At 41.2% G+C, this 27,013-nt stretch overlaps 1 protein-coding gene across 3 annotated transcripts; it reads right to left on the bottom strand.

Moving 5' to 3' along the window:
• Nucleotides 1-4,163: 4,163 nt before the first annotated feature.
• On the bottom strand, nt 4,164-25,757 carry sh3bp2 (SH3 domain binding protein 2). Of its 3 annotated transcripts, none has more exons than XM_022744526.1 (13): nt 25,401-25,757; nt 13,010-13,149; nt 12,813-12,915; nt 11,373-11,490; nt 11,028-11,095; nt 9,916-10,001; nt 9,749-9,826; nt 8,250-8,925; nt 7,716-7,830; nt 6,891-6,946; nt 6,476-6,551; nt 6,129-6,188; nt 4,164-5,989 (listed from the first exon to the last, which is right to left on the bottom strand). In XM_022744526.1, exons 1-13 carry the CDS (start codon nt 25,499-25,501, stop codon nt 5,861-5,863), a joined length of 1,806 nt encoding a protein of 601 aa, XP_022600247.1. In that variant the 5' UTR covers nt 25,502-25,757; the 3' UTR covers nt 4,164-5,860. The 3 variants fall into 3 exon arrangements, with proteins under 3 accessions (XP_022600247.1, XP_022600246.1, XP_022600248.1); XM_022744525.1 differs by having other exon boundaries at nt 7,716-7,833; XM_022744527.1 differs by having other exon boundaries at nt 7,716-7,833; nt 25,436-25,516.
• Nucleotides 25,758-27,013: the final 1,256 nt, after the last annotated feature.

A 27,013-nucleotide genomic window follows, 5' to 3' on the forward strand; every position in this document is an offset into this window, starting at 1 on the left:
GCTACATGTAAGAGAGTTTGACATGTTAGATTTCCAGAAACTACAGAGAAGAACTACAGCAGTGATATTCCCAGGAATAAAATACAAAAGCTATTACTTATACAGTATGACTATGTTGTGTAGCTACCGAGATGATTCTGTCTTTGGAAACACAGTAGTGTCATGCAAAGGACTAGTGAAACAATTTGCAAAGTTTTAAGGATCTGCACATAATTTCTTGAACGCATTTGATTTTGTAAAGCTTGTCCCTGCAGAGTGGCTCACAGCACGACAGCAGAGAAAAACATCCAGCAGTGCAATGAAACGGCAGCTTTACAGTTGCTTATATAGAAGCAGAAAAACAACTGAACGAATGAGATTCATCTTGAACAAAAGGGTAAAAAATGAAGTAGCACAGCGAGAGATGCTGTATAAAAACAGACCCCGGTAGGGCTTTATTTTTTCATTTTCCTCTCCTCATGGGAAAATATGACTCTGTATGTTAGAATTCAGCAGAGAAGTGACATTTATCAGGCAGAAGATTGCACACAGCCCACAGATATCAACACTTCCTGAGACCAAACAGCTTTATCCTCGTCCCAACACGGAGCTGTGGGGACTCACCGCTGGCTGAAAGCAGATATGTAATCATGCCGCAATCTGGGCCAGGTTTCTGAAGATGCTAGTAGCCAAAGGGGGGAGGGGGGGGCTTCTTTATCTGACTGTGAAGGAGAGCTGGTAGTCCACTCTCTTTCGAATTTTAATTCTCTCAACTTAGCCCTTAGAAATAGCGGAGGCGGTTCTGCTGTGATTTAATATCACACCAGACTTCTTCATCTTGCCCAAAATGAGCTATAACCTGCTTGCGATGGTTAGAAACACAACACTGAAATATACAGTAGAAATGACAACACATTTCACTTAGAAAATAAAGAAAACAACTGCAAACTTGCATTCCCTCAATGCACCCTCCTCCCGTGCTGACTAAAACCAGATGGAAGATGAGAATGGTTTGATTTTCCACACTGAGGATTTTACCCATTTACCTCAAAAGAACTGACATCTATCTAAATGTCAGGGGAAAGAAAACAAAGCATGGACAAGCACATCACAGTTTGATTTTATTACTCTGTTCAGTGATCGGTTGGGAAATGTGCTGTGACCTGTCTGTGCTCTCACGGGACCTGAAGCGCTGCTCAGCTCCACAGAGAGAGACACTCAAAGCCGGTCACACTCATCTGGAAATATCATCCTCTACACATACCCACAGTACACAACGCACAGCATCTATTTTTGATGGATTATTTCCACCAGGACGTTCCTACTTCTTTAAGTATAAATCTTCCTTGAACTGTGAGAAAAGCTTTTGAAGAACCGAAACTGTGTGTTGATCAGTCTAATGAGCAGTTAAACCTTGTGACATCACCATCAGCCTAATTAAAGACATTGAGTAATCAGATGGAACACTCGGCGTTTATTGGCTGCTGTTTCCTGACCCCTCTCTCTGCTCCCACTGTAGCGAAGCAACTTTATCTCAGCCAGTTCCAATACCTCAACTCTGTATCTGCTGATACTGTGAATGCTACTTTTGATATCTGATTCCAAATTAAATGAAATTCAATCATTCATTCATTAGCCATTCCACTTATCCTTTTAGGGTCACGAGGGGTTTGGAGCCAATCCCAGCTGACACTGGGTGAAGGCGGGGTACGCCCTGGTCAGGTTGCCAGTCTATCACAAGGCTCATATATAAAGACAAACAAGACTTCACGCTCACATTCACTCCTACGGACAATTTAGAGTCACCATTTAACCTAAACCTGCATGTCTTTGGATTGTGGGAGGAAGCTCGAGTACCAAGAAGAAACTCATGCAAGCACAGGGAGAACATGCAAACTCCACACAGAAAGACCCAAGGCACTTTACAGGGTAAGGTCATAAGATCAAGGTCATGTGCTGTGCAAATATCTGGGATGTTTTTACATCTCTTGGAGCAAAGAGTGTTTACCTCTTCCTTTTGTCTCTTTGGTCTGTGAGTTTAGTCCAGGCACTTGTGTCTTGTCAATCCGCCAAACGCTGGTGTTCGAGGTAAATGTAGGCGCCTTTCAATTAGAGGCATCACCGTGGCTTTTCCCCAGCTCCTCCAGGAAATGCTTCTTCGTGAGTGTCTTTTTCAGATTCCAGCTTAGATTCAGCTCCATCCACACTATAAAAGCTCTGCAGACTCACACACCTAGGATGTCAAAAAAAAAAAACCCACCACCACCAGAAGTGCAGTCATTCTTTTCAAGGATTATACACCAATAACATGTGTTGATGACAGCCAAGTCAGGTTGGATCACCTGTGACAATACAACGCCTGATCAGGCTCTGTGTGTCATAAACAAGTGGTGGATTTATTTCTGGATCTGTGTACATGGGTTTGCTTGGATATCTGTCTGGTCTTCTCTTTGAGAACCTGCGTCCCCTCGAGGTTTGTCATATTTATGATATTGCTTTGATTGGCTCTGTCAGGAAGAGTTCAATCAGGATTTGATGTGATCAGTCTTGGACATGGTGTATCTCGTTGGCCCTGGGGTCATCCTGATAACATTCTTCTCCTCTCAGATGGGGATGAAGACCAGGACAAAGTCCCATACTTTGACTGAAGGTTACAGGCTCAGCAGGACCCTCCTCCCCATCACTTGCTTGTTCCTCATCAGTTGTCTCACGGTCTGGATCATATCCTGCGCTGTCTTCCTCCCTGAGATTTGACAACCAGTCACAGTGGTTGCTTTCTGGTGTCTGGCCACAGGGGGCAGTAATGAACCCATTATGTCTAGATAAACCGAGGACGATGACAAACATAGTTGGACTACTACATGAAGCTGTATAAAGATGAGATTTATGCTTTATTGTCAGTGTTTTCTAACATCATGTTTGGCTCTACAAGATGAAAAAATCCTTCAAGGATGAGACGTTGCCTGATTTGTTTGCTGCCAGTCTGTCTCTACCTACATTTACATTTATTCATTTGGCAAACATTTTTATCCGACATGACATGACACAGTGAAGGACATCACTAAAGCCTCAGTGCAGTCGGAGACCTTGGTCTAAGAAAGTACTACATCTATTTAATAAGTGAAGGAGATCAGGTATAGAAGTTCAGCGAAAAAGCATAGTAAGAGCTCGTTAGTTCGAGTGTTAGAGGTGTTAGCGGAGGAGATGCTCTCTGAAGAGATGAGGCCTCAGGAGATTCTGGAAGACTCATGTTCTGATAGCAGTTTTGTAGCTTGTTCCACCACTAAGGAACCACAGATGAGAACAGTCTGGACTGAGACCGTGCTGCGTGCAGGGATGGAAATACTAGACGACATTCCCTGGAGGAAAGCAGTGGCCGAGAAAGAGCATATGGTTGAATGACTGAGTTCAAGTAGATGGCGCAGACCCAGAAGTCACTCTGAAGGCAGCATTAGTGATTTGAATTAGATTTGCGCCATGGCCATGGGTAGCCAGTGTAGTTTGAGTTTCTAATATCACTGCTGTTTTAGTTTGTGTCCCATTTCCATACTACAGTACATATTAATTGTAATAGTACTATATACTATTCATTATGGTATGCTGTTTTGCAGCTATTAAAACCTCACTAGAAATGATGCAGTGTGCACATCTAACATTCAGTGGTTTGAGTTCTTTGACAGAGGCAGCAAATAAAAGTCAGAATCACAAATCAATTCAGTGCTGAAACAATTTGCCTAGTGATTGATTAGTTGATCGACACCAAAGTAATTGCCTATTATTTGACAAACAGTCAGTTGTTTAAATCACATATTAAACTAAGATTCTCTGGTTCCACTGTAAATGTGAGGAGGGTAAATGTGTAAAGCGAATATCTTTGGGCTTTGATCTGTTTATGAACTTGTCCCGTTGGGCTCTGGGATCTTCTCAGTCTCTTTTTGTCTGTAGAGCCAAGGTGAATGGCATCAGCTGATCACCCTCCCATGTCAACCAGTTGCCTGCTGAGGGATCATTAATCAAAATAATCTAAATCATCTATCTATAATATCTATCTGGGTTACTAGTGTAGTCTTATTCAAGTCTTACAGCTGTTGTGTTTGTTTGCTGCTGAAACTTGTGACTTATTTTTACACCAGGAAGTTCAGACATGGAAATTTAAAAAAGAAGACAAAACACGCAGAGGCTCTAAGTAATCCTTTATACATTCTCAACATATATTTCAGTAGAAAACAATATATTTACATTTTTACAGACATTTTTTTTTTTTTACAGTACATACAGCATTTACATATAAATATAGAGAGATTTACAGCATTAAAGTCAGTGCTGTATAAACTGCATTTGCAGAATGTCAACAAAGAATAAGTCATTTTGCTAACACAATGCACCAGTAATGGTCTGATTTTATTTCATGTTTATAAGTAGATGCTCTCCACCTTTTCAAGGACATGCAAAAACTGCAGAATGATACTTTTAAAATTTCTATTTTACAGTAGGAAAAGTACAACGTTATCAAAAAGCCCGATAACCTGATGAAGTGTGAGTGGAAAATGTTGTACTGCTTCTATAAAACGGACATTTTTCAATAAGCATTCTACAATGATTCAACTTACACGCAGTTACAGTTTTTTAGACACTGCACCTGGACACGAAAGATGTGTGTGTATTTTGCACATTAACAATGAGATGCTGCCTGTTAATTACACAGATAACAGAGGTACAACGTCTATCTGCGTTTGGGACGACGAAGTCTCTGTGTCATTCGGTCCTGAAAATGGGCAGATTTGATTCGTCTTGGGGCCCAAGATGAGAAGATAAGAGACCGCGGGTCTGTCCCAGGGCTCACACTTGCAGTCTTCAACATTTAAGCGGATGTCACGTGCCACCAGTTGGTAGACAGGTGTGTCCCAATGTCGACGTGGAGTTCACTTGATGCACTTCCTTGCCCAGTTATTGGCAGTGATGCAAAGCCTGTTAGTTTGACGACTGATGATTTTAAGACATGTTGGATTCAGCTTGAAAATAATTCATGCCCAAATAATAAGCACCGACGCTCCACAGAGAGTTATCACTTAATGTCAAAAGAATATTCATCTTTAAGAATATGGCAGAATAATGGATGTCTGACATTGTAAAAAGGAACATTAGTATCCTCTATCAGACATAAACCATTCAAAATAATAGCATATGTGTGCTATATATGTGTTTTATGTACAGTAGGCTGAATGCTTTGGTTGATCCTGATTAAATCTTCCACATCTTCCAAGTAGGGACTTGACCTGCAAGTGCAAGATTTGGGAATCACAGGTGAACACTTGATCGTGCCCAGAATCCTCTGTGGTATTTTGTGTCACAGCGCCCCTCTGTGGACAAAATACATCACACCCATCTGACTGGCTCTTGGATTGTGCTTCATCATTCTATCACCATCTTCCCACTGACTCTTCACACTTCGTATAAAGCAGCAGGAATGTTTCAAAAACAGAGCAGATGTCTGATTAATCAATATCTTTTGGTCCATTACCACATATTCTATTAAATCCATATAAATCTATTTTTACTTAAAGTATGTTAAATAATGTTTCATACGCAAACAAAATACCTGGTGTCAGAATTTTAGAAAAGTTACTGTCCTTGCTGTTTCACATGAAGCTTTGTGGTGCATTCAGGTGCAGCAACAGGTGAAAAAATGATCTGTTGTTTTATCCACTGAATAGTCAGAGGTATGATCAGTTTTAATATACTGTGACAGTTATTTCATCTGTATGAGTTTATCTCCACGTGCTGTTGACAAAGATGGATTTCAGTTGCAAAGACGCCCTGTCTCCTTGTTCTTCTTCTTTGGTTTCAGTTGTATTTCTTTGACTGTGTTTACTCGGTTGCCTTAGATGTTTGTGAAGGGCTTCTGCAGGCAGAGCGAGCCATGGTGAGGAAGAGGATGGCTGTGGTAGTGTTCAATCAGAGCTGACAGAGTTGGGAAGGTCACGTCATTTTCCAGAAAGAGCGAGGCCTCCTGTAAACACAGCAACAGTGAACAGGAGACTTCACTACTGCCACACTGTCATTATGCCTCATCTTTATGCATACTGTAGATAATTATATGTTTTTTATGTATAAAGTCAAAATATGATGGAGATCAGCAAGTTTCTCACCTCTTCAAACAGTCTGTAGTTTCTGGCTTTGCCTATACTGACATCCCACACCACAAGCACCTGGATAACACACGTTATTTAGTTTGTCTTAGATATTAGAAATCAGAACAAAATATCAGCAATATGACTTCAGTATGAAAAATAATGGTCAGTTTTCAGAAAATAAACATTATTTAGACCCTGACGTGAACGTAAATAAAGAGCAGGCAGTCACAGCTCTGACACAGCACAGATTAAAACGTGAGACGAGATACTGTCTAGCATGTTAGTATTGACATAACTTGTATCTTGTCTTTCCACACAAAACTATTCCATCATAGTTAAGTGAATGTCTTCTTATGTTTTACCTGGGAGGTTTTGGTTCCAGAGTTTCTGATGCCGTACAGTCCGTCCTGTGGGGGGACGGGGCTCTCTCTGAATAACCTGCAGGTACAAACATCATCACAGGTTAAATATTGTGTCAAATGCATTTGATAAAATGTAGTCTTGTCTTTTTCTTTCAACTTATTTTCATTCACAGTTACTTTGAATACATTATCGGTTTGAATTGTAATGAACTGCAGCTGCAAACACGGGAAATATGAACAACTCATAATACAAATGCAAAGCAGGTGTTAGTAAAACACACATTAGAGAAACTGCTTCATAAACAAGGGGAGACACTGTCAATAAAATAATTGCATGACATGAAACCCAAAGAGAAAGCTGTTATGTCTTTTGCCACTAGAGGGCAGAAACAAACAGAAAGTGTATGTGTCATACTTTTCTACAAAGCTGGTTTCAGTCGTGTCGATGAAAACCGAGTCTGGCAGCTGCACCTGAGGACAGAAACAACATGTTTATTGGAGCATTGATATCAGCTCAATGATAATTATACAGTAAAAATCTCCATGAGAAGTTTGTCAGTGTGTAGAAAAGATTAATAGCTGTAGAAAAAGATGAGAACGTCTAAATAAAATAAATCTATATAAAATAATATCAATGTTCTGCTTTAATGAACATGTGACTACAGTTTCAAAGCAAAGAATTGTGTGGAACTCAAAGTTCCCACAGTGAGTGTGACGCTGAACTAACACTGAACACATGAACACACATTTTTAAGTTACAGGTATAATCTAACCCTGAAGTGTCTGTTAGTTTTTCCTCTGGTTTACAAAGTGCAACAAGCAACCACCTGCTGATTTCACAAATATAAAATCTCATTGATTCTTATTTGAGCCAAAACATTTTTTAAAAACTTTTAAAACTGTTTCCCCAACATCATGATTTACAATCTGAATAAATAAAATAGTTCCATCTTCTGAACAATGTGTTTTAGGAAAGGTTTTCTGTTAAATATATAAATATTTCAGTATTATTTCATCTTATTTTGAAATGAAATGCCGATTGTATTTCTACAATTGAGGAAAATTAAAAAGAGGTTCATAAAGCCTGATATGCAATGTATATAAGCATGTAGGAGTGACTTGTTTCAGGTGTCAGTGGTTAAAGTAGACTGGAGTATGGTGAAAGTAGATTTTAACTGAGCAGCAAAGCTGGTCTGTGTTATGACATGTGTTAAAGCATCTTCATTTCAGTCTCTCTTACATTCTCGTAGTCATCATCAGAATCGTCTCCTCCGCCACGTTTGTCTCGTCTCCCCCTGAACTCCGAGGGCGTCTCGTCTCCTAATGAGCGGAAGCTTTGGCCTTCTGGAGATGTTCTTCTGGTGGGAAAATGTCTCAGTGAGGCAGCTTCAACCACTCAATTCAACACTTTTTACAGACAACATTGTTTCTGCCTCTTGGAATGAATTTCACTCCAAAAGTTCTAACTTTTGTTGTGTTGATGCTGTGGTATGTATTGAATGAGATTTTTTCTTACTGCTTTTCTATTCTATTCTTTTTTCTAGGCTGTTTAATAAATAACACACACCTTGTACATCAGGCAGCTGTGAAGTTGTTGAATATTTTTTCAGTTTTGAGGGAGCTATGCTAGCAGTTTCCCCCTGCTTCCAGTCTTTGTGCTAAGAAACACTAAACACTCTCTGTATTGCACTACAAACAATAGGATTTCCTAAATGTTGAATTGTTTATAAAAGTAAATTGTGTAGATTTTTTTGAGTGTTTGAGTCCAGCTTACTGAAGTTTTGTTCCTGGCTGCTTGGACTTGATTGGAGGCAGCTGGGGTTTGACAGTTGGCGGTGGAGGTTTGGGGACTCCTGACTTATGTCCCGTTTTGAGTAGAGGAGAGAGTGGAGGGTGGATGGTGGACCCTCCAACATTTGCAGAATGAGGAATCGGCAGAGTCAGCTTGCTGCGGAGGTTGCTCACCATCCCGTGGTGGTTGTTGCCCAGTGACTGGCTCCCTCCAGTATTAAGTGAGCTGTGGGCGGGACCATTTAGGACCATCTCTAATCGGTCACAGATGGGCAGAGTGGCAGGGGATTGGACTGAACTGGCCAGCAGAGGCTTCCAGTCTCTCTTGTCGTTCCCAGACTCTCCAATGAATGCTGTCCTGTTTGGAGGATTTCTCTTTACGTTGGGCGGAGGAGGTGGAGGGGCGGGATACGAGGGCTTTTGCAGGTGGGGAGCGAAGGGGAGAGGAGGAGGTGGGCCTTTGTTGGGGTCCTTTAGTATGGAGGGAGGGGGGGCAGAGGGCAGGGGTTTTTTGGGGAGCGGGGAAGTGGGGATTCTGAGTTGCAATGGGATGGGAGGAGGCGGGCCTTTGTGGAAACCTGCACTAGAGTCTTGACGGAGCTGGAACGCTGCCGGCACTGGGGGAGGAGGGTAGGAGGGGGGTGGTCCTGTGGGTCGTCCTGAAGAGGCAAGACAAAGAGAAATCAGACGGATGTCTTGTTTTAAGTAAAGTTTATGTTGTGTTTTGTTAATGTTTGTTTCCATACCACTTTCCCTCAAATATAACTACATATGAATGATTTTACTATAAACTATATAAATGAGTACAAAGAAGGCTCCAAAAGGTTTACATTTGTTTTCCAATATTCACTGAAAAATCTTCCAACTGTTTAAAAGGGGATCAGTTTCAACTGATTGTCATTTGGATTTTATGTCTACAGTTTCGACAGTTTCGCAGTGAATAAGGCCCTCTGGTGGTGGGGATCGCTTATGTGCCAGAGTCACTCAAAATAAAATAAAATAAAGTAAAATTAAATTAAATTAAATTGAATTAAATTAAATTAAATTACAAAAAAAAAAACAATTTTTGTGTTGCAAATTTGATTCTTATTCAGAATTTGGTATTTTTTTAATATCGTTTTTTCACCCTTTTTTGAAAAAACATACTTTGATAAACCATAATAAATTACAGGATTATTTCTTTTTAAATTAGAAAACAAAAAAGAACCATTAAGATATCCAGAAGAATCTAGTGTCTTTATGTGTGCACTTCCAGTTGCCAGAATTATCCTTGAACTTCCCTTTATCCTCTATTATCTGCTGCTTCCTTCAGCTACATCATTTCCCCCTCTTCAGCACTTTCTCCTCAGCTGTATTTCATTTCCCAGCACTTCTAGCTTGTATGATTAATAATCAGGGACAATGACACTCTGGCGTCTGGATCTCTGCATGTGACCATATACACAGGTCAGCTAAAATGGAGGGTGTGGTGGGTGGTGTTACCTGTAGACGTCTGCGAACAGTCATTGTCTGGCTTCAGATAGTCTTCCTCATCGTCATCATCATCCTCCTCAACATAATCTACACACAGAAGAAGGAGTTACAACAGTTTAAAAACACATAACTACATCATGTGTGTTTGGTATACTCATTTATCAAGGTGGCCTTACCGTCCTCTGCGTTACTTTCAGTGTGTTTAATATCCATGGGCTTCTCAATTGTGCCATAGAAACTGTCGGCATCTGAATCCGAGTCACTATGGCATCAAAGAAAAAGTTTTTGTGAATGAACAACATGTAGAGATGTAGAACATGCTCTAAATTTTAGCCTATATAAGCTAGTTTTTAAGTTATCTGGTTAGCTGAACTTTCAATATTATGAATACTGCCATCATTTACATTCATTTAAAGAAGAACTGATTTTTATTCTCACAATTATTAAGCTATTTTTTATATCCTAACTTATTTACTGTCCCTGTTTCCCAGCTAGCATTAGCCAAAAGCTAACATGCCCTTTAGTGTTGACATGTTTAACTCAATCAATTACACTATTTCTGCCAATAGAAATCTCACAGCCATGAATTTGTAATATTTTGGCTACTACAAAATGGAAAAAACCATGGTATCATACCCTGTTTTATCTTATATTAGTACAACCAAATTGTATTTTTGTCAAATTACTTCAAATACAATTATTTTCTCTAAAGTTAGAGAAAGAAACCAGACTTTGTTTTCATTAAAGTGAGTACAAATTTCCTGTGAAACCAACACTGACACTCACATAATGAAAAGCTATTAAATCAGCTTTTCGTGTCCCCAGTCCCAATAAGAGAATGTGGTCTGAATAAAAAAACAATTACAGGCTAGTAACTCACTAATCAAGACCAACAGGCCGTTTTCATTACCTACATAAATTATAAATGAACCTGCAGAATTAGCTTCAAACTTTAGGTTCCATTAGCCTGCTGGGAGTTGCACTGGCTGTCGTAACCTACACTGATTGGTTCACACTCTAACATTAAAGATGACTAAAGGTCACATTGGTACAGGCTGTGAGAAAGCAGAAGTGTGAGAAGGGAAATAGTAAAGAATGACGTGAGCTTCTGGACTTACTTAAATAGACTTCTCCCATTGCACTGTTTCAGATAAATTGTGCTTTGGGTTTTGCAATTTTATTTTATTTTTTTAAATAATATTAATGCAACTACAGTGTATATATTAAAGATATTCTGTATTCAGTAGAGATTATTATGTTTATGTTGTGATCTGTGATGTGAAGTTACCTGGGAATGTGGGACTCATTCCGGTCGTTATAGTGGTCTATTTCCCTCCGCAGGTATCGCATCCATTTCTGTAAGACAGCAAAAACAATATGCAGCAGGTGTCTGAGTGCATGTGAAACTTAAGTGTTCTGTTCCCTACTGTGAACAGCTGTTTACCCTAGGAACAATACGCTGACAGTTGTACAAACCAAACAACAGCTGGGCTACTGGGTTTCAAACGCAGTTTCAAAATTACAATTACAAACTTAAATTCATTGTATAAGATGAACACATTCTAAAAACATACATATTCGACACCAATATTAAAATGTATTTTGGTTATTAAAACAGTGTGGTTGTTCTCACCCTCCTCTCGTCCTCACTGGCTGCAGAGAAAAACCACGTCCTGTGTTTCTTACTGAAGTGGACGATCTTGAAAGGAAAAACATTACTAGACGTCGTCTCCTCCGCTGCCCTCATCACTCTGTGGAAGCGGAGAAATGTAAAAGTGAGTCATGCTGCAAGAAAACTACGCTCATAAACATCGAGTGTTGCCTGTAATGGAATAAGAAGGTATTTGCTGTTTGTTTTGAGTCATGTCATTTTTCAGTCATTGGTATCGTTACATCTGTGGTATCAACTGGTGCTTTTGTCTCTCTTTAAAGCCCCATTCACACATATGGACTTAACACTGGGGTTGCAAACATTCATGGTGAATTGAACCTTGAAAAACATTTTAGCTTTGCCCACCACTACTTGAGGACTCAAAAGCCACCCAGCAGTGTGACATGGTGAACTTTGAGACAGGTTCAACTTTATGCAAATGTCCTCTGATCCACAGGAGCAACAACCTGGTAACAGCCAATCGCATTCATTTAAATGTAAAAGAACTTTAAAAAATCAAATGGGGGAAAAGCTTATTGTCATGGTCATCCCTTCCCAGTAGCTGCTACTGCAACTGCTGTGACTTGAATAAATAAAATGTTGGATGGAAACACATCACTCTGGAAATGAACTACTTCATCGTGTTCCAGTCTTGGCAGCGTGAGGAAATAACTACCAATTTGGAGCTGGGTATGTAAATTAGGAGCTGGATCAGGAGGTAGAGTAATCATCCACTAATCGCCAGTTCCAGCTGTCCACATGTCAAAGTGTAATTTGGGGTTGCCTGTGATGTTGAGTATGTGAGTGAATGAGAGGAAAAACATATATCTGGATAAAAGTAAGGAAACAGTGGCGATCCTAGACACTGGGGGAACAAGTCCATCGAAGCCCATCGACCCATCTATGCTACAATTTACAGATGTTCGCTGAATGCCTCACATGCAGGCAATGGTTAGACTAGCTGCACCACACATCATTAGGGCCCCACTTGAGGGGGTTTGATGGCAGCAGCAGTGCACTGCACGGTGTCATTACAGGATGTTCAAGGGGGTTTATATTTGTCATTCCCAAAATGTGCCAATGTAAGGGGCCATCAGGGGCCATTTTTCCCATTTTGGGGCCCCAAGCATTTGCCTGTTTTGCCTCTCTTGACGGTGCACTTCTGTAAGTGAGTATGTACTGTATATGCAGTCCATCCAGTCCATTTAAAGCAAACACACCCTCAAGGTTCAGAGTCAAGTCAATACAATACAAATACGAAGAAGAGTATGTATTTTTTTAACATATGTATACAGTGGACATTCTCACACAGTTTTTCGGTAATAACTGCTCAGGTCGTTAGTAAACTGTGACTCTGGAGAACGTGCTAAAAAACATCAGCACTGACTGAGGAGTCCCAGCAGGTGAAGACTTTCCACTGACCTGTTGTAGCCATTGAGAGAGAACGCCCCCTGTGGTGCCGGAGAGGTACTGCTCTTAAAGTAGTACACACAGCCCTTATGGATGATGATGTACCTCAGTGGCCCTGCGAGACAGGTAACACATAACAAAAATGTTTCTATCCATCAAGCCTTCCTCTTATCCTGTTCACCCACACGTGAATCTTTTTAGTAACTCACATTTCATGAGGCTGAACTGGCTGCCTCCCTTCTTGTGGAGGTATCCCGCGGTGGAAACTCCTCCCGGCATGGTGAGGAGGTTCTGAGCCCCGATGGCTCGCATCGGCACTGGCCAGCACACCTCTGGAGACGACATGGTTCTACAGTGGAGGAGAGGAGGAGGAGGAGGAGGAGGAGGAGGATGAGGGGAGATAAGAGTGAGAAAAGGGTGTTATTATTGCGCCATCATGTTACAGATAACCTGACAGTTAAGATTCATCACAGGAGTTGGGCAAGATCATGGGAATGTGGGCTTGGATCCCAGCAGAAACAAATAACCAATGTTCATGTTCAGACTCATGTGGACAGATATTTTATAGTATTTTGAAAGGAGAAGAAGACTGATGTGATATTTAAGGATTCAGAAAGGATTTAAAGCCACAACCTCCCAGTTACCAAACCTGCTTCCTAACCAGCTAAGCTTTCAGGGCTTTTTAAGCTACACCAGCGCTCACACAGGGAGCAAGGAAGCACCCAGAGATCCTGATAGCTCCATAAAGGCTGCCAAGCTCTCTAAATCAAAGCATACACAATGATCAACAATTGGGGGATACTTTTTCATTCAAACATTTGCACAAGTTCAGGAGAAAGTAGTAAAAATCTTTTTAAAAACACCCATCTTACAGTGCTTTTTTAAAAATGATCTGCACCTGGATTCACGTCAGCAGTAAAAATCACCTTGTTGCTTGTTCAGCGTTAACCATTAAATATAAATAACAAGAAAGACGATTTTTTTCAACCAAAGCACAAAGACACTCTCTTCACTATAAAAAGACACTCTGTCCCTGCCTCCTACTGTAGCCTGTAGTTGCCAGAATTGGATGTTTCATCAGACTAGTGAAACAAATAGTGTAGAGATCATCTATCACCATGAAAAATAAAGACTGTATGAGCTGCGAATTCTATTCTCACTGAAGCAAAGAGCAGATACTCAACAATGTGATTCAGACTTTATCTGCGTTGTATCTTCTTAGGCTAATCTACATTTGCTGGCCTCACTGGATTAATTAGGCTGTTTCATCTGAATCCAAACACCATCAATGTATAACTCGGTCAACTAGTCTTACTAGTTAGCAATCCCTGCAGTATGAGAAGCTCTTCATGTATTATGGGCTAAGGAAAAGGACATATTTTTAATTAAGAACTTCTGTATGAGTAAGCGTGCAATGCCTCTTTAAAGCCTCTTGTACACTGGGCCATGTTGGGCTGTCCCACATGGAAGTTAAGGGGCTATTTGTAAATTTTCTCTGCCGCCGAAAGTGGTCTCTGGAGTGGTGGTGGTGATTGCCACTTTACAAGACCTCTGGCTATTGTTGTGTTTACGAGACAAGAGGCGCTACGCCTTCAGGGCAGATTGGAGATTACACTGAGTCGCTATCGGAAAGTACTGTGACAGGCTGGGGCTAGCTGGTTAGCATGCTAACTTGAGTAGAAGAAAAGACGTGATAGAGACATGAGTTAACATTGGCGTCGCTTTCCACCTCTGGAGACAGCTGTTGGTGAGTAAAGGAACGAAGTTTGATGCTGAACTCGCAACGTTCCTGACTGCTAGGTAAACAACTGTTAATGCTAATGTTAGCTATGTAGCAATAGCAAAACTTACAAATAGCTCCTTTAGCTGTGACTGCAACTTGATGAAACCTTTGACTGTCAGAGTCTGTCAACAGCCCAAACATAACACCAAACATAACCTGCATCGGAATCCTGCCATTGTACATCATCATCATCATCATCATCAACATCATCATCATCATCATCAAGAATTCTTTCAATCATCTTAGAAGTGGAGGAGTAAACTCCCCTGTAACACCGTCTGTGTGACAGCCAGGTGTTACCTGCTCAGTCAGGTGTTGCCTACCTCCTCTTGAGCCTCCTGCTGATGCTCTGAACAGCAGCGCTCTCCCTCAGCAGGCTGACTGTGGAGGCTAACGTTGGCAGGAGGTCCATCACAGAGAAGCCAGACTGGAAACACAACCGACTGGACTGACTCACAATACCCCTCTCCGTCCCCTTCTCTCTCTCTCTCTCTCTCTCTCTCTCTCTCTCTCTCTCTCTCTGGCTGCCTTTGTTGATTTCCATCTCGCTTGCTCTCTCTCGCACATACACACACTCAAGCTGAGATAATGCATTAATGAGAACGCACACACACATTTCTACATGAACACACACATACATTCAGCGCATACACATAAAGTCCTTGTCCTTTTTACTGGGGTTCTAGAGACAGTGGTCAAAATAAACATCCCAAGTGAAGTCCTTCATCCTCTAACCTGTTTATATGTAACTTCCAGTTTATCAAGAGCATCTGCAGACCGCAGAGAGAGAGAGGGAGTGTGGGCAAGTGTGTGTGTGTGTGTGATGTCTAGAAATGAAGATCTCTATTCAGTATAAGATCTCTTTCTGAAATCCACTGAGATAAAACCTGCAGTAATAGTTGTGTGCCTGCTCACTTAAACAAAACTGCCTCTTCCACACCTGTTATACACATGTCAAGAATGCCTTTGAACGGCAGTTACTGGCATTAAGTGGCACACTACTGATTTATCATGTTACAGTCAATTGGCTTCGGTATGTTTCAATCAACCGGGTCTTTAGGGCGAAAAGTAGAAAGAGGTGTAACATGCTGACTCCAAAAAAACAACCCACACTTTCAGACAGTATTTCCTCGAAGGCGTTCATGCTGAGATGGAAGAGTGGAAAAAGTGAGAGCTTGAGAGAGAAGCTCTGAATGATACTTTACAAAAAAAAAATTGTCAGATGCATCATTGGAAAAGTGGTTTTGAGATGCTGTTATAAGATCTGACCAGCTCTTTGTTTGAAGCAAATACTGAGGCTGCACCACCCAGCCTGTGAAAACAGGAGCTTTATCAGGTCTGGAAAAATAAGTGACAGGAGACTTACATTACTCTGCAGGGAGGTTTTAACGAAAAGACGAGCTCAAGCTGCATTATGGGAAGTGTAGGTTGTAGTGTTCTTGGAGCTCGATCCAGACTACAATTCATAATTAAAGTGAAGTTTACCTATTGAAGTTCTGTGGACCGAAAAGTTGTAAAAAGAACAAACCCCAAACAAAAAAAAACAAAACAAAACCAAAAAAAAGTTTGTACAGTGAGTGAGTCAAAGTTTTTAATGCAACGCACCAATTAATATAAGACTAACTGCTGAGCAAGGCCTGTGTTGATTTTGTTCCATACTAGGAAGCAAAAATCATCATTGTCATCATATCTCTGCTGCCGTCATTCAACAGTTTTCTTGTAATCCGCCTCTCACAAGTCTGCCAAATAATGGAAGTACAAAGGTCTGGGCTCAGAAAAATCTGAGCAAAAGCAAGTCATTCACCAAAACCATAAGGAATAACCCCCCTGAGACTATAAATAGTCACAAGTTCATAGGAAATTTGTCCAATAATGGAACAAATTAGTCACCAAAATAATTGTGTAAAAAAATCTTTGGCTTAGAAAATCTATGAAATTTCATGGAAAGCCAGTCAGTAGTCATCTCTGTAATTTGCTGTGGGTCACATTGTTGATAAACCATGTCACCATTCTAAAGATTTTCAACCAGAGAGTAACAACTTCAGCTAAAATGTTAACACCCTGTTGGAAAAATGAGCCTCATTGAGTCAGGCTTCAAGAATGAAAAAAAAAAGCAAAAGAAAAAAAAACCCCAAAAAAACAACATTTGAGGCATCAGAGTCTGGACTGAGGGAGGGAGGGATATGGAGAGCTGATAAAACATGGAAGGGAAAAGCCTTCCTGAGACACAATATCTCACCAGGGTGGAGCTGCTGTTTGTTTCAGACCTCTGAGTGCCCTGCTGTGTGTGTGTGTGTGTGTGTGTGTGTGTGTGTGTGTGTGTGTGTGTGTGTGTGTGTGTGTGTGTGTGCTAGATGACTTACAGAACTTGTTTTTCTGACTGTCCAGTGTAATGTTTACCGATAACCAGCCGACACAGATAAACTGCGACCGTTCAGCAGTTAACTAAACTTCATCCCAGTCTGGCTGAGGTCAAAGTTCACCAGCTGCTTATCATCCACATGAGGATTTCCTGAAGTCCTCGTTTAGCTATACATCAGACACAGACGCACACACACACACACACACACACACACACACACACACACACACACACACACACACACACACACACACAAACACAACTGGCAGACAAAACTGAAACAACAAAACGATGTTGGGACTGTATACTCAGCATTTTCTTGTTCTCTACAGGAAGTGGCCTGAAAGTTTAGTTTTCGCAGGAGTCGATGGAGGAGGAAGCAGGGGGGTCGGCTTGCCTTCCAACTGACGCTTCAACTACTTACAGTGCATACACTTTAACCATCTCTGGTGCTTCCACTGACATTTCAACTGCTTTCTTCTCTTACTCCGCACAAACTGACACCTTAAACTTAAACTTGAAATTCGAATTCCTCATGCGCTCAGCGACTGCACTTCAACTGCTTTCAACTGCTTTTGCCTCTTAAACGAACACTTTCAGTGCTTCAACAAAAACTACATGTCCTGTTAGTTTTAAATGTGGTTCCTTTTAGGGTCACTGTTTGAAAAGAAAAGTGTTTTTTAAGAATAACGTAATATTAATTAATTAAAGTAATATCTAAAACATGTGGATTGATATGAATAAATGTGTTTTGTCAGTTTTGAGTTTTGTTACTCAAATTTTCTGGTATGATTTGCAAAAATACATATATTTTCCCCCATAAAAATATACATAATTATAAATACTTAAATAACATCAGAGCCATGTCATGAAGAATGGACGGGTGAGGTCCTGTAGATTCACACTGTTCTGCTGGCAGATCACTGATAATGAAAATGTTGACATGCGAACTATCTCTCTCAGCGGGGCTACAGGATTTCTGGGTATTGAAGATTGGTTTCCTCTCATGGTAACATGCAGCTGCTAACATACGAAGCGGCAGGGTGAGAGGTCCCATTTATTTCTCCTAACGTGGCTCTTACAGCGTGAATCTCACAAAGATATTACTGTTAATATGCTGAAAACTTCACTTCAAGGTTACTTATCAAAACTGTACCCGTTAAACTTTTGTGCAGGTCCTCTTCCAGCGTTATTCCATGAAACACAGTGCGGCTTGTTGAGGTTTATCTAAAAAGAACAGGAGTGTGTTGCAGCTTTGAACCCTCTCACCCTGTTACTGGTTTTCAAGTTCTCCATCGTGAACTCTGCTGATGCTAATCAGAGAGCAGCTGTTTGACAGGAAGGGAAGCACAGGAGCTGCTTACATACCAGACTCATTCAAACATGTTTCCTCCCTGGACACACACACACACACACACACACACACACACACACACACACACACACACACACACACACATCATAAAACAATGTGATTTAAACTGCTGCTCGTTTTTGAGGTTGTAACTGTGTTTTCAGGCCTTTGCAGTGGTGCTGAATCTATTTTAAGGAAAACTATAAGCTTTATGCGCACAGAGCCGTCAGCTACGGGCCAAATGAAAGAAGATCTGAAAAACTTGCAAAGCTGTAATCTGCAGTAGACAACACATGTTCATAAATGTTCACTGTCTGCTCCCAAATTGTAAAAGGAGGATTTACACACATTACTGTAAACCTCAAAGTAGATGACGGCTCATCAATGGTGTCTGATGGCTGGAAACATGAGAGCATACTCTTCTGGGCTTTTTACATAATGCTGTGATCATCTGAACCAAAGAGGAAAGAGAATCTCAGCCTCAGTTGCTGACAAAATGTGTCCATCTCCAACAGTGTTTCTGAGAGGCCTTAGAGCCTGCAAGATCCTGCAGAGGGCATAAAGACAGCCTCTATTTGTACTTTGAGACTTGGAGAATGATCCATACTCGCACATTTTCTATTTGAGTGCATGAGTGCAGTGTTTGATTTGGGACAACACTACTCTGTCTGAATCCACACAGTACACAGTGGACTTCATGTGAACTGTAGTGTACTGACAGAAGTATCTGATTTGACGCAACCTGAGTCTGTTTTGAGGAAAAGTGTGTCAACCTCTTATACGTGACCAGCCTGTAAACCTCGCTATGTCTAAGAAGAGAGTGGGCTGTATTCGACTTACAAGAACAGCCTGACGACAGCAGCCTGACCAAAGTCAGAGTCGGTTTAGAGAAACTGAAAGTGAAACTGGTGCAGCCGTGAGATGGAAAACCCCTGATCGATGAATGACATCAGTGGATGGTATTTTTCTTTATGTGTCCTTCTGAGAGTGGCAGGGGAATACTAGACAATGCAATGCAGTCTCACTGTAAGTATCAGGGCTTTTTTTTTTAATATTTGTCTCAATCAGCAATCATTTTAAGGTTTATGTTCTGACCTTCAGCCTTAATTTCAGTGAGTTAACCTTGATATACACAGACGGATTGTAACTGAGGATATTAACATTAACTTTAAGCTTAAATAAAGTCATTAGACTTAATATTGGTGTAGGAGCCACTGCAGTCAGTGACTGAAGTCTGTGACCGACAGACATGAGGAGTCTCCCCTGCCGTTGTTCTGCCAGGCCTGGACTGCAGTCATCTTCAGTTCTTGCATGTTTTGGGAGGCCGTGTCTCTTCAGCCTGCTTTGCCAAATATAAAGGAAAGGCAGCAGGAAAAGAAAAGAAAAGATTCTGCAGACCGTCTTCACAAGTTCCCTCCAATCAGAGGGTTATGGTAGCCTGTATGTAGCCTGACAGGCAACTCCCAGGGCAAAAAGAGTCTACACAGCACTCACTGCTGCTCACAATGCTCATTGCTGGGAGGTTGAAAATAAGTTATGCAGTTTGACAAATATGGATGTGAAAACCTTCATATTCAAGCTGAAAATCAGTACTTCCTCATACTGATTATTTCATTTTGTGTGTGTGTGTGTGTGTGTGTGTGTGAGGCAGGATATGTTTAGATATTTAGGTTAAAATTGTTCATAGTTTTTAGAAAGACATTTAGGTCACATATAAATATTGTTATTTATTGTTATGCAGCATTAATGTTCATTCCTGAAGGCCTGAAGGTCAATGTGCAGACTCTACTGGATATCCCACTGAGGTTCACTCATAAAAACTAGACATGTGCAAATGTTACATTTCCGTCTTTTTTAAAAAAAAAAAAAAAAGAAAAAAATTCTGGCATCAAGACAACAGTACCTTATCCTATTGATTATGACTGATGTTCAATTGTAGCAATACTTTGAAAGTTTACACACAAAACATGTAGTGGAGGGAGCCCTGAACAGAGTCTGCAGATTTTCCTAAACAAGCTCCACCAATCAGAGGATTAGTTTAGCCTGTAGCCGAAAGGGCAAAACTGTGGTATATAAAAAGTCCTTCTGATAAAGCTTATTGCTGTGACTGCATGGTAGTGGTTGACTGTGATGTAGACATGTTTTCTAGAAACTCAGAGAGGGACTGTAACTGTAAAAGTCATGAGGAAAGCAGTATTGTGGACAGTAACGTGATTCTATCCGTCATGTGGTTTGTAAAGAAGACTTAAGTCTCCTTAGAAAAACCATGAGTTCATGGGCTTTATTTCTGAAACACCATGTAACCATGAGCAGAATCACCAAGCAACAGACCCATCTCCATGACAACAGAGCAAACTCAGATGAAGACGATGTGATATGGCTGAAAGCTCTCGAAAAGTAAAAAGCACTGGAAATCCCTGCTGTCATATGTTATTTCACACTTGTACTGTTTTCTTATTGAGCGTAACTGATTTTCTGTAATGGACCAAACTGATTTTCACACTGACACATGTACATGTGACAGAGCATCACCTGTGATGGAACAGCACAACAGCTGCCAGGTGTCTGCTGCAGATATTCGTGCGGCTAACCAAACCGCTTGCTGTGCCGTGAACACACTGTGTGTTTTACATTCAGATGTGATCATCAGGCCCCCCGCTGCTTCCCCGATACCTGCACATATACATAAAACCCCCCCGACAGATGCAAAGGTTAGAGGTAAACCGCTGTCCCATCTACAGCAGATGCAGAGAATCGTCCGTCCTGCCCAGGAAACAGATACTGTCACTCAGTGCTGCATTACTTACGGGGATGTTTCCTGCCCCCCCCCCCCCCCCACAACCCTGAGACCGACCACAGCGGTTCATCCACTGGTTCAGCTTCACATTATCACTGCACTTTTTTTTTTTTTCTCAGGGTGTATGATTAACAAAGCTGTGAAAGAGTGTAGAGTGTAGGTATTGAAAAGGTCACTTTTCGTACGCACCATAGCAACACAAAGCTCCCAGCACTACTATGACTACTTAGCCTGTTTGATATTTCTGTTGATGTTATTGTAGCTGAGCCCTCTTTAACTTTTTTCTTAATATGATTTTGTCTTAAACACTTTCCCTGTTTTAACACCTGTTCTCATTGGTATATCTGTGCCAGTCAGTAACCTATCTTGCTTTAGCTGGTTTGTGTCGTTTTTAGCAACATAATGTCCTTGAATTCTTCTCCTGTGGTGAACCTACTTGGCTCTCTCTGTGACATTTGAAAACATGCTATGTTTCTGTACAGTTTGAAAAGCTCATTGACCTTAAATCCAAAATTCAGATGTAAAAATGTATAAAAATTCTGTGTTTAAATTTTGCACGGGACGTTAGTACACCAGGCGACACCAGGACAAAACTCAACACTTTCAATGTAATTTTCTATTTCTGATCCATGTTTCCATCTCTGCCAGACTTGACTAGTGTTAAACATTCTTTATGGTACATCATTAATTAAAACCCTTAATAAACTAGATCCAGGATTCTGTTGCTGGGCTGCTCACTCACTCCTGCGAACACATCACTCCTCATGAGAACCTTCACTGGCTTTCTGTCTCTCACGGGATTCAGGTCAAACTCCCTCTCTACACTCACAGACCCTCTCTGACCTCCTCCACTGACACTCTCTCCTGTCCTCACCGTCCTGCACAGGACCTGGGCTGACAGGGCCTTGTCCCCACCCCTCCCTGTGCAGCTCTCTCTGTGACTGCACCAAACTCACCTTTCAGAGCTGCTTTGAATGGTTGATTTAACGTCACACTCTTGGGCCTTTAGTACTTCTGTTATTTTTCTAGGATAATTTTGAACTTATCATGTAAAGTATCTTGAAGATAGAAAAGGTATTAATATTATTATTTTGCTTTTTAGGCTTCTTAACAAGAGAAAAACAGGTGATGATTTGATGAAAGATTTTGATCCTGGGTTTTTATTTGTTTACAGGGCGACTAAATCTTTATTGTGCTGTATATGAGAGAAAAAGACTCTCCCTGCTCCTGTTTACTGTATTGCCGTACATTTGGATTTAGTGTAAAAAAAATACTTTGCTGCTGGTGTAATCTTTCTGATTGACATATATACATGTACAGTATGGTGCTGGTGCTATTTGACTGAATGAATTTCACCTGATGAAGGTACAAGAACCATTAACAAAGAAAGAAGTGTGTTGGCCACACACACACACACACACACAGCTGCAGCAGTGGGCTCATAGAAAGCTAAAATAGTAAAACCATGTCCTCTTTCTCTACCTGTGGCTTCTATGCGTGATCATCACTTCCTGTGTCCAAATATGGCAATGCCACTCCACAGGAACTGTACCGCTGTCACACTTCCAAAACAGTTACAGGAAGGATTCCTCTCAGACTAATGCACACACACACACACACACACACACACACACACACACACACACACACACACACACACACACACAACTGTGACTTATTTCAAAGCTTAGAAATCTTATTGTAGCTGTGTTTCCTTTCGGAAGTAAAACACACAAAGATGACAAAAATACAGAGATAGTGAGTTAGAGAGAGACACAAGGAGGCAGAGAGAGAGAGTGAGAGAGAGAGAGAGAGAGAGAGAGGGGGAGAGGGCGCGTGAGAGGAAGAGTGCTGAGATTTTGCTCTGGCTATATGCCCACCCTCCTCCCCCCTCTCTTTCACACAGAGCTGAAAATTTTAAGACATTTCCTGTAAATGTAGCCTTTTCTCTTCTCTGAATCGGACACTAACCCTGCTGAGGAATCAATCAGTCAACAACTGACAGCTGACATGACAGGAGCACTATCTTATCTCCACTGGAAAATCAAATCAATTTGTCTCTGAGGAGAGAAACCCAACAAACAGATGTTATTTGTTTTTGTCGCCTGCATCAGACTTTGTCTGGACTCGAGTCTAAAATAACTAAAAACAGATGAAAACTGGACCGAAACAAGTCCCATTTGTACATTACACCATGATTTGGTCTCATAGTGTTCTCTATGCATGATCTAATTAAAAAAACATTTCTATGGTTTCTCAGATAAACTAAACTGTTATTTCCTCTACAGCAGATACAATATTTTCTCTTAGTTGCACTGCTGCACTTGTGGAAAGTAACAAGTACATCTACTCAAGTGCTATAATTAAGATTAACTCTGAGGTACTCGTACTTTAAGTATCTCCTTATCATGCTGCTTTTATACTTCTACCCCAGAACTGTGCTCCACTAGCAGCTTATTACGACCCACACTTATGTTTTATTGTGAGGCGACTTCTAGCAGGTGTCATAATTATGACCGGAGCTGGGGAGGAAACTCTGGGTGAGGAGGAGGTCGGGGTGGGTGGATGGGTCAACAAAACACAGGACTTCCACACAGGAGGCCGCTGTTTGTTTCCTGTGTGAAGCTGAGCTCATATATAGTTTATTTCATCCATGACCCTCCAACACAACCTCAATTTGTTTTGTTGTAACCATGACAACAAAGATCTGGTATGCCTGGTGTGTGGCCATGGGGCGTATAAGGTGGTTTAAGTTGGAGGAGTTATCGTTGTACTTTTTGCATCACCATATTTATCCACAACAGTAAAATGCTACTTACACATTGTTGCATCAGCATTAACTACAGACTGGTGACAAATTAAAGGAAAATCCAACATGAAGTGTCTTAGTCAGGTGTTGAGCCTCCACACGCTGCAAGAACAGTTTCATTACTCCTTATCATTGATTCTCCAAGTCTCTGACCTCTACAGGAGAGATGGAGACCATTCTTCCAATAGATATTCCCTCATGCGGTGTTTGTTATGATGGTGGTGGAGAGCGCTGTCTAACACGGTCCAAAATCTCCCATAGGCGCTCAACTGGGTTGAGATCTTGTGACTATGAAGGCCACAGCATACGATTCACATCCTTTTCACACCGAGCAAACCATTCAGTGACCCCTCGTGCCCGACGGACGGGGGCACTGCCACCCTGTTTCTCCACTAACTTTTCAGGTTTTTCCTTTAGTTTGTCACCTCTCTTTATCTAATACTGTGTTATAATAATTTATGAGTCACAGTGGACATTTCACTCTATGTGTATGTGTGTGTGCGTAATAATGCACGTTCAGCCTCTATAATCAGGCCCAATTCAGCTTTAATGCTGTCAAACCTTCCCCTGTTTGTGTTTGTGTTGCTCTGCTTCATTCTGCTCTTTGCTCTGTTACAGTAGAGACTGTATCAGTGGTATTTTATTAATCCTGCACACTTGGCACTAACGCCAAAGTGTTTTTCCATTCTCCTGTTCAAGTTTTCTGTGAGAAAGGTAATTTAAGGTAAACTTGACTTTACAGTTTTTGAACATGTCACACCTTTTGATTGCACATAGGTGTGAGTGGGTGTTGAATGTACAGTATGTGTTGCTGCCCCTGCAGTGTAGGTGTTGCGCTTTCAGGCAACTTGAAATGGACAACACATATATACACTGTGAGCAAAGTTTCACACCTGGCCAAAACTGTGCAGTTGCTACTTGTTGTGAGAAAATGCACACGTTTCTGACGTCCTGACTGCCCAACAGGATCTCAATACAATAAACTGGAAGGTGCTACGATACAGATACAAATAGGTGCCACCAAATGAACAATTTTGGTTAACAGTTCTAATGTGTATAAAAGTGTAACATGAAAAGATTAAAAAATAACTTGATTTTGCAGCTTTCACGTGAGAATCAACAGGCAAAGATAAAGTGAAATCGTGAAATCCCTCATTGCGTCACTCGTAATGGGGAAGAAACTTTACCAAATCAAACATTAGCAATGATGTAAACCTCCTACTGAGGTGTTTTGCAAAAGACACCTTATACCCAACTTAGGAAAAACAACTAAATGCCAGATATCTGAAACCACATAAAGAAATCAGAAATCCCTTTACTCCCATGAACAGATCTTAGAACTGGTCATCAAACCAAGGCGGATAAGTAAAACCTCCAGGCAACTTGTCTACATCCATTTACTAACTAACACAAAGTGGACATAAAGACAAAAGGTGAAGTAAACAACACAAAGGCATGCCAGGCTCAGCAGAAGGAGAACTGAGTTCTAACTTACATGAAATCCCTTTGTTCCCGAAAACACATCCTTACGTTTGGCTTGGAACTCCGAGCAAACGACTTCTTCCTCATGGATGGAGCGGACATGTCGATGGACATGACGGCAGCAGCACGACACAATATACCAGCATACTTTTAACCCGCGTGGAGCAACGCAGGACGGATGTACGGTCGGACGGACCGAGGGTAGAGTGAATTGAGTCGCAGATTTGAGACTGGAGGAGTGGTAAGATTTGGAAGAACAGAATCAGAATAGAGATGGAAGAACGAAAAGATGGAAGAAAAAATGGAAAGCGGGATTAGTGGAGGATAGAAATATGATTTAAAGAAGCGGATAGAACAGTCAAATCAGTATTGTCGAAAGTCTGGTGGTGGTCTGCACCCCTGACACTCCGCCAGTCGTTTCCTGAAAGGGCCTCCTCCTCTAGCCCTGGCTTCTCATTGGTCGACCAGCTGCGGCATGTTCCTTCCTGCTTCCTCAGAGCTAGTATGTGATTGGCTACCGGATGCAACCCACACCGTTACACATACATGCCTCATACACTTGGACAGACGGGACCTGAGAAAGAGGCTGGGGGACTTTCCATCCCGTAAGGCTGGAACAATACAGCGGTCAAGTGTGCACAAACACACACACATACACACACACACGTATATTGTATACACGTGTCTACAAATATAACCTGAACATTAACTGTTCCTGTGTGAGGATGCAGGTGACCTTTCATCTTACTCTCAAGTTTGTCAAATCTGAAGTGTGTAATTGTGGTGACAGTGACCTCAGCTGTCTCTACAACTTCCCTTTGTCCTGTTGTCTACTGCTTATATATCTTGAATCCATCTTGTGGTCCAAAAACGCATCTTGTATTACAGCTTGAATGGGCTACATCCTGTAGAGTTGTGAAGTGGAAGGGGCAGTTGATAATTTAAGTACTCTTCAATCAACATGAAAGGAAACTGATATTGGACTTGGACGATTCTGCAAGACCCTGGATTAGGTCCAGTTATGATGATTTTTTTTTTTTTTATGCTCAATAACAATGTTTTACTTTTCATATCTCATCTGTGCATGGCATCTGCAGTTTGGTTAAGGCTAGGGAAAGATTGTCATTATGGCTAATGACGGGATATGAAGACCAATTTCCCGAAAGAAAATCAGATTCACTAGGCGTCCATTCACCACCTCGAACCACACGCACCCTTTCTTTGCAGCTCTCTACATACATACACACTACTTCTTGCATTGGTACTGAATGCTGACATTGGATGTAAATCATAAGGTGACTGAGCTGTCTCAACAGTGAGACAGCTCAGTAATCCCAAACTGAATTGAGTGATGTATGATCAGATTTCTATAAAGCTTAATCCCTAGCTTCAGATCAGTTCTGAAAAAAACTCAACTTTATACAACAAAACTGTATTTCGCAATGGTGAAATTGAAACACTTTCCGCATTTCAGTCACATAACATGACATGAGTGGTCACATGACATCCGAAAGCACTGCAGTGTATTATCTCCCAAAAATCCCTGAAACGTGGCCGCTGTCGGATTGAAGGGGTTTAACCTTTCTGTCATTACATGCACCAGATGCCGTCGTCACCTTCAGTTAA

This window comes from Seriola dumerili, unplaced genomic scaffold (assembly GCF_002260705.1).
Source record: "Seriola dumerili isolate Sdu_G_001 unplaced genomic scaffold, Sdu_1.0 BDQW01000081.1, whole genome shotgun sequence".
NCBI classification, from domain to species: Eukaryota; Metazoa; Chordata; class Actinopteri; order Carangiformes; family Carangidae; genus Seriola; species Seriola dumerili.

Coding starts and splice junctions, on each gene's coding strand:
- sh3bp2 (XM_022744525.1), bottom strand. CDS start 25,501: ATGTCCATCGACATGTCCGCTCCATCCATGAGGAAGAAGTCGTTTGCT. Junction 11,096..11,372: donor CCAGTGAGGACGAGAGGAGG/GTGAGAACAACC, acceptor GCTGTCTTACAG/AAATGGATGCGATACCTGCG. Junction 6,552..6,890: donor GAAACCAGCTTTGTAGAAAA/GTATGACACATA, acceptor TTGTACCTGCAG/GTTATTCAGAGAGAGCCCCG.